Source organism: Triturus cristatus, chromosome 11 (genome assembly GCF_964204655.1).
Source record: "Triturus cristatus chromosome 11, aTriCri1.1, whole genome shotgun sequence".
In the NCBI taxonomy this organism is placed as follows: Eukaryota; Metazoa; Chordata; class Amphibia; order Caudata; family Salamandridae; genus Triturus; species Triturus cristatus.
In genome coordinates, this window is record NC_140594.1 from 172,947,958 (window position 1) to 172,962,153 (window position 14,196).

The window sequence follows — 14,196 nt, forward strand, 5'->3', positions numbered from 1 at the left end:
ATGCACACATCTAAACAACATCACAAGACGGTTGTCTAGGTGCACCTATCTCCGACACGCTGTCATGATGTCCCCACTAGAACGCTTTCTTTTAAGCACCGCAGGGTTCATTGTTCTTCTTTCCTACCCTGATAGTTAAGGCAGTGGAAACTGGGCAGGACGGTGGGACTGGACAGTTTTTTATGGTTGTTTGTTACACAGAAAAATATAAAAAATGTGTGCTAACTCTTCATAACTAGCCCTGCACTGTTCTTCTGTAAATATACGATGGAATCTGTTGCTACATACTTGGCTACTATCATGCTATGTAACCTCATTTTGTATACAACAATACAAAGTAAAAAAACAAATATGGTAGTGTTTCAGTTTAGTACTAGATTTCAGCATTGCATTGACATTTATTTGAAGTGAAAATCTTTAAACATGAACTTTAAAATATTAATTAACCCTCCCTCTTAACAACACTAGGAGTGAAGAAAATGAACCAATTATCTGGTGTCCCTTACATGCTGGCCAATATTATCATCAGTGGTGGAACATTACTGGCAGATATAACATGCAAGTGTGTTTTTTTGTACACAGTCCATCTTAAACTGAATTACTTGAAAGTGCTCTCAAATGTCACTATCCAGTAAATTAGACACACAAAGTAAATTGATTTTACTTAGATCACACAATTTACTCATGCAGGGAATCCGGGATTTGAACCCAGGCTTCCTGGTAACACATAGTGCACTTAACTCACTGACTTAATTTATTTATTCATGCTTTTGTACTTTTCTGTAAGATGACTAGTACACTATGTTTGAATAAGTACAGACCACAGGTTAATCTGACACTATCTAAACAAAAAAAAGTCCATAAGGAAGGTAAGCGAAACGGGACACCATATGCTAATCTCACAGGCTTTTTAGACATTGGGTAGCTATTCTATAGATAGGTGAGCCACTGAAAGCTTAGACCAGGCTTGAGCCTAAAGCCTGGCTCTGGTTCAGCTCGAGGTTCTGTTGGAACCTCGAGCTCATGATGAGCCAACTTTCATGTGGCTTCTGCTTGCCTCCCTCCATCTACTCAGGATGTGGTGTTAGAGCCAGTGCTGCTGACTTTGGAACTGGGGAATCAAGTTTGAGTCTCTGCATCGGCTCAACATCCTGTGATTCTGGACAAAGCACTTAATCTTTCCTTCCTATAAATAATGGATGTGACCTGGTGTAATATAAGCGGTGCTCATGTAAAGTGCTCCAATTCCTTTGGGTTGAGTTCATGCTATGTAAAAACTACAGAAAAATACACAAAGAAGTAAAACCAAAGCCTTAACATCGAGACAAATACATACCCATTTCCTGGCTAATTTGTATAAAGTCGAATTAAAAAACTGGATAAATCGCGGCTTTCCTGCTTAAATTGTGTGATGATAGGCACATTTTTTACTTCACCAACAAACTCTTTTCTTCATTAATGCATTTGAAATCACTTTCAAATAACGTAAGTTTTGAATACCAGTTACACAAAAACCTATTGCATTTGCTTTAATAGACCATAATGTGACCTATTAACGTCAATGCTTCACTTTAAAGATCTAAACTTCTTTTGAATTTTGAAGTGAGTTTATCATATTTTATGTGATGTTTGTTATATGATTTACATAGCAAACATATCGGGGCTCAGCACGTGCAGAGGCTGTAAATTCAGAGCCAGACCCTGGGCTCGGCTCTGGCTGGCTTACCTCCCCTTGTTAATTTGTTGGCTCGCCCACTTCAAGCTGTTCAATGCAGCGGTTGAAGTGCATTAAAAAAGTACAGATACTGCAATGTGAACGGGGTAGAATTCTCAAACTATATGTTGTACGTTCACCATCAAGTAACTACATATAAAATAACACACACCTTAACTGAAAAATAAAGGAAAGTTAAAATAATCAGTGGGAAATGCACTATTTCATGTTATGAACCTCTTTTGGTTAATGCGATCACTACAGATATCTGTTTTCAGTCAGAGACCCACAGAATTTAATCCTGTTTGGAGCAGCAGCGAAAACAGACTGGTGTATTTTTAGTGCTATGAGGTCTCTGAAAGCACTGTGAATGTGTAGGTCATCATTTTAAATGTGCATTACACACAGTTTAATCTAGACTGCCACAAAATGCACACCTAATTCATGTTTAATAAAAAAAAGTGCTTCCAAAGTATACATTTCAGTAATGTGCAGATTATACCTAGTGCAATTATTTTTATACCTGTCTATTAAAAGCTCGCACTCCACAACTCAGCTTGGGAAACCCTTAAAATACCTCTCAAAAAGAAAATATCTTTGTCTTCAGGAAGCTTCAAGTGATTCCATCAATTAATGTCTAAACCGTCTCCAGAGCATACTTTACATTTACCCATTAACCAATTGTACATATTTGCATTTTTTGGGGCAGCAGACACCCAGGCAACACAACTTGTTTTTTTTTAGCTATCTGCCGCTCCCTTGGGAACACAGCGCAGGATCCTCGCTCCTTTCCACTTCAGCTGAGAAATCTCAATTGTGTAACTTTTGTCCTATAGCTGGAAGGCTAAAATTACAGACAATAACCGACCTTTGACATCAATTATGGACAACGACCATTAGGGCTAATTTATGGACAGTGCATGAAAAATATGGACGGGTGGTTACCCTAGACTACCAGTAAAATTACACAAGGTCACAAGCATTATTTACAGGCATGGGGGATTCATTATTTCCCCAGAATCTTAGGCTGTTGAACCAATGGCGAGACACAAACCAAATTTCCCAGTTCCGAATTTGACGGCTCTGGCAGTAATGCCACATCCTGAGTAGATAGAGGGTGGTAGGCCGAAGCGACATGAATCATCAGCTTGTTAAGGGGTTGCGTTTCCAACAGGACCTCAAGGTGAGCCAGAACTAGGCTTCAGGCGCTAGCTTTCAGTGACTCGCCCACCTCTAATAAGACTGCCAGGGTAGAGCCCTCCCCTCCCCTGGTGCCCCAAAACCTGGGAGTGAGGACAGGCCTACTACCTCCTCATAGGACGTGTCCAGTGACAGAACTCCCCAGAGACTTTATCTTGGCATGGTGACATGACCTGTGACTCAAGCAGCAGTGACACGGAAGGGAAAATAACCTGTGATCAAAAAGGGGCATTGCAAGATAAGTAATTTAGCAGTAATTTAAAAAAGCTATGTCAAGAAGTGGAAATTGCAGTATTACTTATCGGTAAACTTCACTACACTTTTTTACTGCAACTAGATAGCATGGAATTGAAGCATAGCTCCACCGCTGGTGTAGCATCCATATAGAAAAGGCACTACCCTTTTTCGCACCCTGTCCATAGATCTTAAAACTCCAGGTTGAGGGGAGTGCAGGGCTGCGATGAGGAACAGTAGGAATCAGTGTAAGTAATTTAGGCTATAACCCTTTGTCCATTCTTCCTTGTCCCATTTCTTTCAAATGAGGACTTACCAAGCAAACAAGGATGCCAGAACACTTACTCATAAAAGTTAAACATTAACTGTGCATGTCAAACACATTATAATGCATTTCGCTGAACGGTTTGTAATATGGACACTTAAAAACAGAAAGTGCTTAATCAGCCGATGATAAAAACCAAACTTAGCCAGCAGCAATAGAAAACGCTCCAGGCATCTAGGTAACAGAGTGAAACTAAAGAATGAGAGGAGGCCAAGGAAGCAAGCCTACATATGTCAATCATGGACTCTCCCTTGCATTTCCTCCGTGATTATGCCATCCCCCGAATAGATCATCCCTGTTTAGGGTAGGGAAACAACTGAACTAGTAGAAGGAATAGCAGAAAAGGTCTGACCACTAATCGTGGGAATGATACGATTATCCTCTGTATGTCCAATACCAAAAGAAATGGTATCCATCTTATGGAATGTTCCGGTCTTGTCAATTAAGTATTATCTTCCCAGTATACTTACAATAAATGAATTGAATGATTGTCGTTATCCGCAATCTCGGGGCCAAACATAGGTAAAACAGTGTCCTGAGAGAGGTGAAAAAAGGAAAGGACTTTAATACACGCCCTATAGGGAGAAATCGTATGTAAGATTTTCTGCACAAGTGTTACCATCTCCCCCAAATGTTTGGCAGATGAAATTGCCAACAAAAAAGTCACCTACCTGGTCAAACATTTAATGGGGACCTCCTATACGTGTTCAAACTCAGTTTTGTCAGAGGCCTTAGAACCAAGAGATGATCCCAGGAAGGAACCACAGGTCATACTCTGGGATGAACCCATTCAAGTCCTGTTAAAAGTGAAGATACTTAACCCTCAATAGGAATCAAAAACCCGGCAAACTCTCTAAATACACAGATAGCTGCCGGCAAGGAAGTAGTAGATAACTCCAACAAAACACTGCTGCAAAAAATCAAACATATTCAGTGGGTCTCCAATAGGTGCTATTGCATCTCTCTCACCAGGAACAGAAGAGCTTTTAATAACTTGAATACACTTTTATAGTAGAAGAGGAGCCTTGAAAGCTATATGGCATCTTCTACCTCATTAGACACCCCCAACCACAAAGAACCTATGCATTCGGCCTCCATCACATTTAAACAAGATGGTTGGCTGAGGGACAAAGAAGACCACCAAAGTAGCAGAGGGTACAACACATGAGGTCGTTCTGGCCTGACCATCATTAATTGTTCACAACCTTCTGCAGAAGAGGAAAGAGGAAAGAGGCAATTGAAATATGAATCCATTACCCAATCTACCAATATATTCCCCACTCGTACAAAAATGAAGGTAGCGTAGCATTCTGTTTGAAGTCAAACGTCTGTTCATCTTGACCCCCAACTCTTTGATTTCCTGAAAGACCTCCAAGCTGTGAGAGTAGTCCGTTCAGGAGGAGAAAGACCCAACTTGGGCTTTTCATCTAAAACTTCATCTCTCTAGGAGGTAAGAGGACTGCAGAGAAAGATAATTTGCCTGTTACCATGTCATTAGGTAATGTGCCAAAGATGAAGACATGGTACCACCAGCCTGCTGATGTAAGGTTTTACAATCTGGATGTCAAATGCTTGCAAACCCATCCAGACAACAGTGATCTTCATTAGATCGAGTCCTAATGTTCATTGTCACAGTCCTGCACCCATCCCAACCACCCAGGTGGAGTGGGGGTTTTAAAGGCTATGGGCAAGATGTGAAAAGGGGCAGTGCCTTATTACAAGGTTGCTTCATGTAGGGTGGAGCTGTGCCTTAGTGATATGCTATCTGCTGGTTAATATGTTTTTGCACACAAGGTTAAATCTTATTTGTGAGGACTAGGATGAGAAACAGTGGGCGGATGGTGGGGTGGAATGCATTTTCTTAACTGTCGTGATTTTCAGACTACAGGTTTAGAACCCCTAAATTAGGCTATGAAAGGCCTATTTCTTCATAAAGTTGCACATGGCTTTCATCCCATTGGCGTTTTTGAATCTCTGCAACTAGCTTTCTTAATGTGGTCATGTGCATATGTGGCTGGGAAACGGTGTTTCATGTTTGTGAAGACCTTTTGTTGTTGGCCCGAGTGGCAAGGTACGTGCTGTGTAAATATCCAATAGCACATTCAATACATAGAGCAACACAAAACTTGTGTACTTTCAAAATACCATTTATACAAGTTTCAAGACACTTAAACCATCAGTGATGTATTTTTTAGAGTAGCCTTACTCATAGTCTTTATTTTTCAGAACTGAACAAGAACCCTGTGCAGGGGTTTTCTGCTGGCCTCATCGACGACCATGACATTTACAAATGGGAGGTTGTTGTAATTGGACCACAGGATACGTTATTGTAAGTACCTTTTTTACAATGCTTGCATCTAGACTACACCCAGTCAATGTGGAGGTGAGGGAGAAGGGTAAAGTGTCCTCTACTAAAATGTAATGGAGTTGGAGTGGACTGACCATGCTCATAAGTTTTGTGAGCATTTCCAGCGATGAAGGGGCTGTCCACTTCTAAAGGTGGCCCACTAATTAATTTCAAGGCCTTTGTATCCATCTTCTTTAAACATCTTGTTGTTTAAATCTTTACTGGTAGACCATGTGCCTTTGTATCCATCGTGATGATATTTCTAAAGTGAGTGAAGTTAGAAGGTAAACTTGGGTGGTGCATGGGAGATGTACAAGGAAAGGACTATACAAAGGTTTGCCATCTAGTCACCACAAGAGTGGGAGTGGGTTGGGAGTCAGAAAATAGGTGAGGGTAGAAAATATAGTGTGTTCAGAAAAGTGGGTGGGCCAGGTGGTGGAGGTGGCGTTTGTGGGACCAGAGTAAGATATTGTGGTGAGGCAATATTGAAGTAAATAGAGATGCCCACATGGGAGCACTAGAAGAGACAACAGGTATGGCATGTATTGTTTGTATTATCTCAGCGTTCTTATTTTATTATTGCGCCCTCCGCAGCCCAATATTATTTTTAGGTCTCGCCTAGGCAGCTCTTGTGCTTTCTCTGCGACACATGCTTTATTCAGGATATGGGCTTTTAAAGCTCCTCCCATTTTCAAGGACTGCCCCTGTTATATGTGTTGTTACTCAGAGCTTGTGAGCACTATTTCTTCCTTTAAGCTGGAGCAGTCGAGACCAGTGCTTGTGGTTTACAGAACTCTATTGTAAACAGAACTGTAGTCTTGCTCTTATCTTGCCACATTTGTTGTGCATTCAAAGACCGGGGTCTGTTTTGGCTGCAGCTGCCCCCTCCTCTCTCCCTGCTTTTGAAACGCACGGCCTGGCGTCAAGGTCCCTGCCTTCCTATGGCTGCTGCCGCCTCCGTCTCAGAGCTCAACAAGCATTTGCAGTGCAATAGTTCTTTGCATTTGCAAGCGTTTGAGCTATTGGCATTGTAAATGACAATGCCTATTTTATGTGTTTTGAAAATCTGCAAGCGGTGTATAAACGCGCACTTTGTACTTATAGTCATTGCTTATGAGATGCAAGGCTGGCACTAACTGCACCTTTTTTACTGCCAGCCGTGCTTCTTGAAATATATACAAATTTGAGGAGTGTTTGCATTGTTGCACAACAACTTGTACCTGTTTTCTACATGTAAGCAATTGATGTAGTTCTTCTACTTGTGCTGTACCCGTTTTGTCTGTTGTAGGAATGGTTGCAGTGCTGCCGTCTTGATTTTGTTAGTGCAAATCGTCTTGCAGTGCTGCCGATGCTGTCCCTCTGATGTGCGTAGGAGAAAGCTTGTAATGCAGTTGCCAATTACCTACATGTCTTGCTATGCCCTGGTCCACTCTTGGTCTTTGCTTGTCCTGTGCCCCTTGTTTTCTGGGTCCAGGCTTTCTGTGCCGCTGCTAATCCCAGCCACATGCTTTTGCTTCAGTACCACTTGCCCTTCTGTGTCAACCCTGCGCTTTTTGCCTCTGCAAAACTTGCACCCTACAGCTTCTTGCCACTATCACCCCCACGTTCTTGCCACCCAACCTTCTCAGCCATCATGATCTACTCCTTGCTTCCTCGCTACCATTTCACCCTGCCTGTACCTCTTTGAGTCCCTACTTCCTCATGCTCGGTGCCTATTTGCTTGCAACCCTCCTTATCAGAACCTATTTGTTTCCTTGCCTGTGCACCCACTGTGCCTCTCTACCCCCTGAACTTCAGCCATTTTGGAACAGGAATCTCCAATTACTAGTGACCTAGGCTGAAGCTATTCTTTCAATTCGCTTGCATTGCTGATTCTGATGCTTGAGGAATTATATATATTTGACTATGCAGTCGCCAAGATAAATGTCTTTATCAATGATGCTTAGCTTTGCTGTGCGAGTTCTTGGTGCTATTAAAGTCTGATGCAATATCTTTTAGATTCTTTCGGTTTGAAAAAAGTGACAATAGAAGGAGATCGCGTGTTGTTTATCAGATCAATAGCCTTCGCATCTCATTATTATATCCCTTGCCCCACTCTGTCATTAAAATGAAGTGGTGATATTCCTTAGTTTAATCCAAAAAAAACATTTTTGGCTCATCATGGTACATTTGGAAATGTGGTTGGTATGGGATTAATGGATGAAACAACAAGCACTTTCACACTATAAAAGAAAGCTCACATGCCCTTGATTTACTAGAATTCCAAGAACTGGCCCAGGTTTTAATCACATAATTGGTGCTAATACCTTCATATGAGATTAACACAATGATAAAAAGTCCATAATATGTAGTGCTATCTACATTTCAGATGGTACGAGCATCCTTCCACCTTAGTTCTGATTTTCCCTTATTGACCACTTGCCCTTGATTAGGAACTGCAACCATATAATTTCTAAAAATTGGTATAAAAGTAATTGTATCGAACATGGTTGTAGAACCGATATTCCCTAGATTCTGGCCCGTTGCTTCTTTTCTTTAACCCCCAGAGCTATATGAAAATATCCATCTGGTATCATTTTATCTGTTCTTGTGTTTGGCTTCGTTGAATAAGACACCTTTTGTAACCACTTGAGTTTCATGTGTAGAACTGTATAAAAAATGTTTACAAAATTTCCACTATTTCCATTCGTTGTTGGTATTCCTGCAGTTGGGAAAGTGAGCTATTATTAAACTTGTGTCTTTTAAAATCTATTTACTATTCAGTAAGGTGTTGCAAACCATGGCACATTTTCTTTCTTCATACATGATCTAATTGGCAATTGAGTAATGAAAGACACATATTAGGCACATTTTGTTTGGGAGCTGTGAGTAGAATGTTATCACATGCTGAAGAATTTGTTCTGTACTGAAGAGTCGGGGAGAACAGAGACGGTATTTGTAGATTTGTATTCATTGGATGAAATAACAGTGAAATACTATTTCTCTATATTTTAGTGCTCTTCAAGGTAAAATACCAAAAAAATCACCCATCTGGTCATGGATGCTGTGCTCTCACTAAAGCGTATTGTGCAGGGCCACAAAGACCTGGTTCTCTAACGCCTGTTCTCTGCTCAGAAGCTGCTTACCCTGAATTAAATGGACACTTTTCTAACATAGCCTCCTTACATTCCATATATAGCCGTCATTTAAAATAACCAACTAAATACAAACCTTCTGGGTTGTTTCAAAATGCAGAACTGCTTGTGAAAGAAACTTATACTTTTCGACTTCAGCCGTTTCTAGGAAAGCTCAACGGATACTTTTGTTGGTGGCATTTACAGACTTACACACCACCTGTTGTAAAATTTTCATTCACGTAAGAAAATCCCAACAGATTTAGGTCTTCATAATGCATTTTTTGTGGAAATCTATTGACCAAAAGCTGAATATTCTTATGATTTCCACAATAAATCTATCAATAAGAGCCTAATAATCGAAGTCCAATTTATTTCGGCTACAGGGTTAATTTTTGGAGTGAACCCCTCCCTGTCCTCGTTTTTTTAAATGTTTTTTAGTGGCTAATAATTATTTGCAGCTTCTCTTCTTGACAGTTTGTCTTCTCTTGTGGCATTGCTTAATGAAAATGTACACTTTCTATGAATATTTAGTGCAAATTGTATCCCGTAGCGAAAATTAACCTATTCTGTAGACCATGAAATTGACATGTTTGTCATCTTTAACTTGGTGTTTCAGCGAGGGTGGATTCTTTAAAGTGCATCTGACATTTCCTCATGATTATCCTTTGAGACCGCCAAAGATGAAGTTCATTACCGAAATCTGGCATCCCAATGGTAAGTTAACTTTTCAGAAGTAGGCAGCGTCAATTCAAACATATCTGAACTTAAGCAGATGGATGAGTACTTAATTCTAAACAATAACTTCCGCAGTGGTACATGGAGGGCGTTTTGAGAGGTCAATATATTTTTGTGAAGGGTTAAGTCATTGAATAATGATGCACTCGGACCTCCCAGTTCTCCCCGAAAAAACGGCCTTAACATGGTCCCTGCTGTGAAGATATTGTTATATTTTTTCATCCTTTTAACATGATATCTACTAGTGTATCCGAATCGGCATGTACCAAGATGTTGCACTTGAGAGTGTTTTTCAATCATTTGGGAAGATTTGAAGTGCAAGTAGGAGGCAGCTATTTCAATGGAAGCAGGCCATAGAACATGGTAGAAGACACCTTTCACACTGTAAGTGAAAGGCTGTGCTCTCAGTGAACGTGCAGCAAGAGGTTAGCTTTCCATTATTAATATTTGCAGGTCGATGGGTATACTGTCTTGCATTAGCCTATTCCGTCTGGGTCTGTTGTTTGCAGCAAGTGTGGTGGTTACATTATCATTTGAGCCTAGCCTAGTTCCGTTATATGTGGTACAAAAAAGTAGAACATGCAAAAGTCAGAGTGGTCCTGGTCCACATAGAAGAACAGCACCTGGGGCTCCAGGAGGGCAGCAGCAAGCAGGTAGGTATGCAGGTTCACTACATAAGACCACCAGCCGTGGATATGTTCTGAGACCTTGGGCTGTTTAGTAGGATATGCTGTTGGGATTGGACCTTGATTTGACATCTCCCACAGCCCAGGCTTTGTTGGTTCCCTGAGGTAGAGAACAAGAGGTGCAGCTCTTCCCATTAGGCCCACAGGCCTCCCCGCTCCCTACAGTCCTCTTCCTAGCCTAGGAAGCCCGGGGACTAAGATTAAGTATCCTGGGGATTCTGGCAAGAGTAATAATCTGAATGGCCTTGGTGACGTCTGGATGCTGTCCTGCTGCTCTGTCCAGTGCTGTACCTCTCTATGGTGGTAGCCCCTATTTGCTTTGCTAAGGTGGGGGTGTTTATACGCCACAGAGAATAGCAAACTCAGTAGGGGTGACAAGCCATGTTCAAAATTTAGAAAGCAATGAAAATATTATTTTCGAAACTTTTATGATTGTTGTCGCGTTTCCAGATGTAGCCTGCATTGTGTAGTCGTACAATACCATGGCTGTCCTGAAAGTATACAACACAAGAATGTATTAGTCTCTAAAATGAGAATGCCAGGGTAGATTGAGATAGGAAACTTTATTCAAGTAGATAAGTAAGAAGCTGCCATAAACGATCACCGGGGACTCCTCTCCCTGAAACTTCCTTCCCCACTGTCTCTCTTCAAATCTACACATTCTAAACCCTGACATCATTACATCATAGATGCCAAGGTCACAAGACATGGTCAGATCACTACATTACTTTACGCCCTTAAATGGCGTACAAAAAAATAAATATAAACTCCAACATAAAAAGGTGTTTCAACCAAAATCCAATGACATTAATCATAATGCAAAACAAAATGTACCTGGCAAAAACCAGGTACAAAAACTGGGAAAAACTTAATGTAACAAAAATAACAATGTACAATAAACACACATCAGAATTTGGAAAATTCCAAATTATCTGAACCGAATAGGTAGCCATCTGACACAATAACTCCTGCGAGCACTCGTATGAGTACCCCTACTGGGTTAGTTTTGGAAACTTGTACAAGAGCTGTTGTCATCATTCCTGTTGGTACCCAGACTACTCCCAGTAACAGCATCTGGACCATTGTCCGCCCTGTGGACGGACTCTGCCATATCTTTACACCTCACCACTTTTCCTGCATTCCACCAATATCGACCATTCACTTTGGCTGTGCTTTTACACACTTTATTAATCATAACTAGTTCACCGAAATTCTCTTCTCATCACTTAATGTAAGTAACCTCCTTGGCCAAAGCCCTTCGAATAACATATGAGTGATCATAGTTATTCTGGCTCCCGAATCACCCAACAACTTCAGTCTTATCTCCAATTACAACATAAAGATCAACACAATTAGCAGGAACGCCTGTGATCACATCATCCTCCCTGACAACTAAGATCATATCCTTGATCATCTTGAATTTTGGCAAAATATTGATCTGACTGATTATCCGAAGTCTTGAATAGAATGATGTCAGGTTTTAGAATGTGTAGATTTGAAGAGGGACAGTGGGGAGAGGGTAGCGTGAGGAAGAGGTGATAGTTTGTAGCAGATTCGTATTTATCTACTGTTGAAACAAGCTTTCTATCTGAATCATCATTAGCTTCTTGCTTCCACTGTCCCTCTTCAAATCTACACATTCTAAACCCTGAAATCATTACGTTCGAGATGCCAAGGTCACAAAACATGCTCAGATCACTACAATTACTTTTTCTTCTTTTAATATGGGAAATTGGACATTGGCATTACCCTCAACATTGTCAAGCGGTACTTTCTTCTGGCTTTGCCAATGCCTGTTTTTTGTTTTTTTTAAGTGGTGAATACATAAGCTCCTTCCAGTTAAGCTGACACCTACATTTGTATCTCAATTTAAAAAAATGTGGTCACTCTGTGATAAGTTGTGCATCCTACGTAAATAAAGTTTTCGTGACTGATGGGTTTGTATGTTAATAACCAGTTCTTTGCTTGCTAAGTACATTTTGAATAGTTGTGCAATCCCATCAAAATGTGTACATTTTATTGGTTTTCTGTTGCACATACAATCTTTCTCCTTGCTTTTGTTTAATCTAGTTGCAAAGAATGGGGATGTCTGCATTTCCATCCTTCATGAGCCTGGTGAGGATAAGTTTGGTTATGAAAAACCAGAAGAGCGCTGGCTTCCAATCCACACAGTGGAAACCATCATGATCAGTGTTATATCTATGCTGGCAGATCCCAACAGCGACTCTCCAGCCAATGTTGATGCTGCAGTGAGTGTTCGGTTTATTTTTCTTCGATGAATGTTGATTAAACGTTGGTTTGACTGTTACAAAATGTGCAGTGAATAACCATACCAAAGCTGTAATTACTCAAAACCTGTTGATTTTAAACCATAATTTTGGCAGTGTTGAGCACTCTGATGTATTCGCTACCTCTCTTTAATGAGCAAGTTTATTAGAAATATCTTTCCCTTCAGTTAAGTTTGCACCTTTATCTCCCCTGCTACTCATTAAAAGCAGGAAAAATCATGGTTTTGCTTGTCTCGCACCTATTAAAGTGCACACTACTACTTGGACCTAATATTGCCAGATTCAACTGTTTATAATCTGGCTATAGAAAGATCCAGATATATATCCCTATGTTGAATGACGTCACAGGCTATTGGTGGGACTGCTTTTCCCTCCCAAACATTGAAAATTGCCAACTTCCAGCTAGAAAAACCAGCACTCAAAAAGCGGTTTATCATCATTTTAGTCTCCGATGTGAACACATCCACTCGTTTAGGCTCCTGAAAGTCTTGGTGGGTGGATATACATACATACATACACACACACACATATATATTCACGTCTTTGTAATTGAATGAGTTGTACCCTTTACATCATACTTGAAGAGACTCTTTATCTTAAATTTTGCAGTTCATGGAAGTGCAGGTTTACTTGCTCTTTCTCCCTATTTCTTCTTCCCCAAGCACTCCTTTCATTCCACCCACTCTCCATCCTGTTCCCCGTGAGTTATTTTTTTCCTTCTCCCTCCCCAGTGCACTTCTTCCAATCACCTCCCTCCCAGCTAATTTTTTCTTTTGCTCACTCTAGTATGTACTTTTCATCTTCTTTAAAATTGTATTTATGTACAGTCTGTCAGTAAAAACAAGTGGCTGCTGTGCATTACCATGCACATGTGCATATGCTTTGTGACTGTTACGCATTGGTGATGATCTTGCATTGGATTTTCAGGGATCAAAACATTTTGTAACAATGCCAGCAGTGTGCATTCATGCGAATAGCAAAAAGCATTGGCAAAGACAATAGTTTGGTCTTAGAGACCTAAGACCTACTAGCTTTGTCATTGCATATTTTCAAAGATGCCACCACCCTCCCTCAATTCGAAAGTCTGCCTTTCTGGTTAAAGTCTGCTCTTTTTTCAAGTGCATGGCAGTAATGACAGCTATTCTGAGAGAAAATACTTAACCATCCAGTTGGACTACTGGTTGGTCAAGGCAACCTTTGGCATCAAGGTGTGTCAAGATATTGAGACTCCTGGTTCTACAAAACCTGGAACTCCAAGTAAGATATACATAGTTGACAACCATGCTAGTTCAGCTGTTGCTCTAGAAAGACGGGTAGCTGATGTGTATCCTTTGGAGGAAAGACTGTCTTCTATACACTAGAAATATATTCAACCTAAAACTATTATTTCTGACCGCCAGCCAGGTTTCCTTTCTTGGGCTCTGTGGCATTGTGCATATTTATTGACCTTAATGCATTACTTCACAGTAGACCTCCAGTGGTGTCATAGAACAGGAGATTATGAAGATGATTTCGGTTGATCTTCTGCATCTCTTAGTTATTCCCTTGGTG

The 14,196-nt window shown here is 40.6% G+C and overlaps 1 protein-coding gene across 1 annotated transcript in view; it reads left to right on the forward strand.

Annotated features, from left to right (window-relative positions):
• The window catches only part of LOC146783844 (ubiquitin-conjugating enzyme E2 G1-like), a 46,757-nt gene that overhangs the window by 3,497 nt on the left and 29,064 nt on the right, over nt 1-14,196 (forward strand). The window contains exons 2-4 of the mRNA XM_085633257.1: nt 5,700-5,802; nt 9,553-9,650; nt 12,428-12,606. Coding sequence (XP_085489383.1) covers nt 5,700-5,802; nt 9,553-9,650; nt 12,428-12,606 — 380 coding nt within the window. The remainder of the gene's footprint in view (nt 1-5,699; nt 5,803-9,552; nt 9,651-12,427; nt 12,607-14,196) is intronic.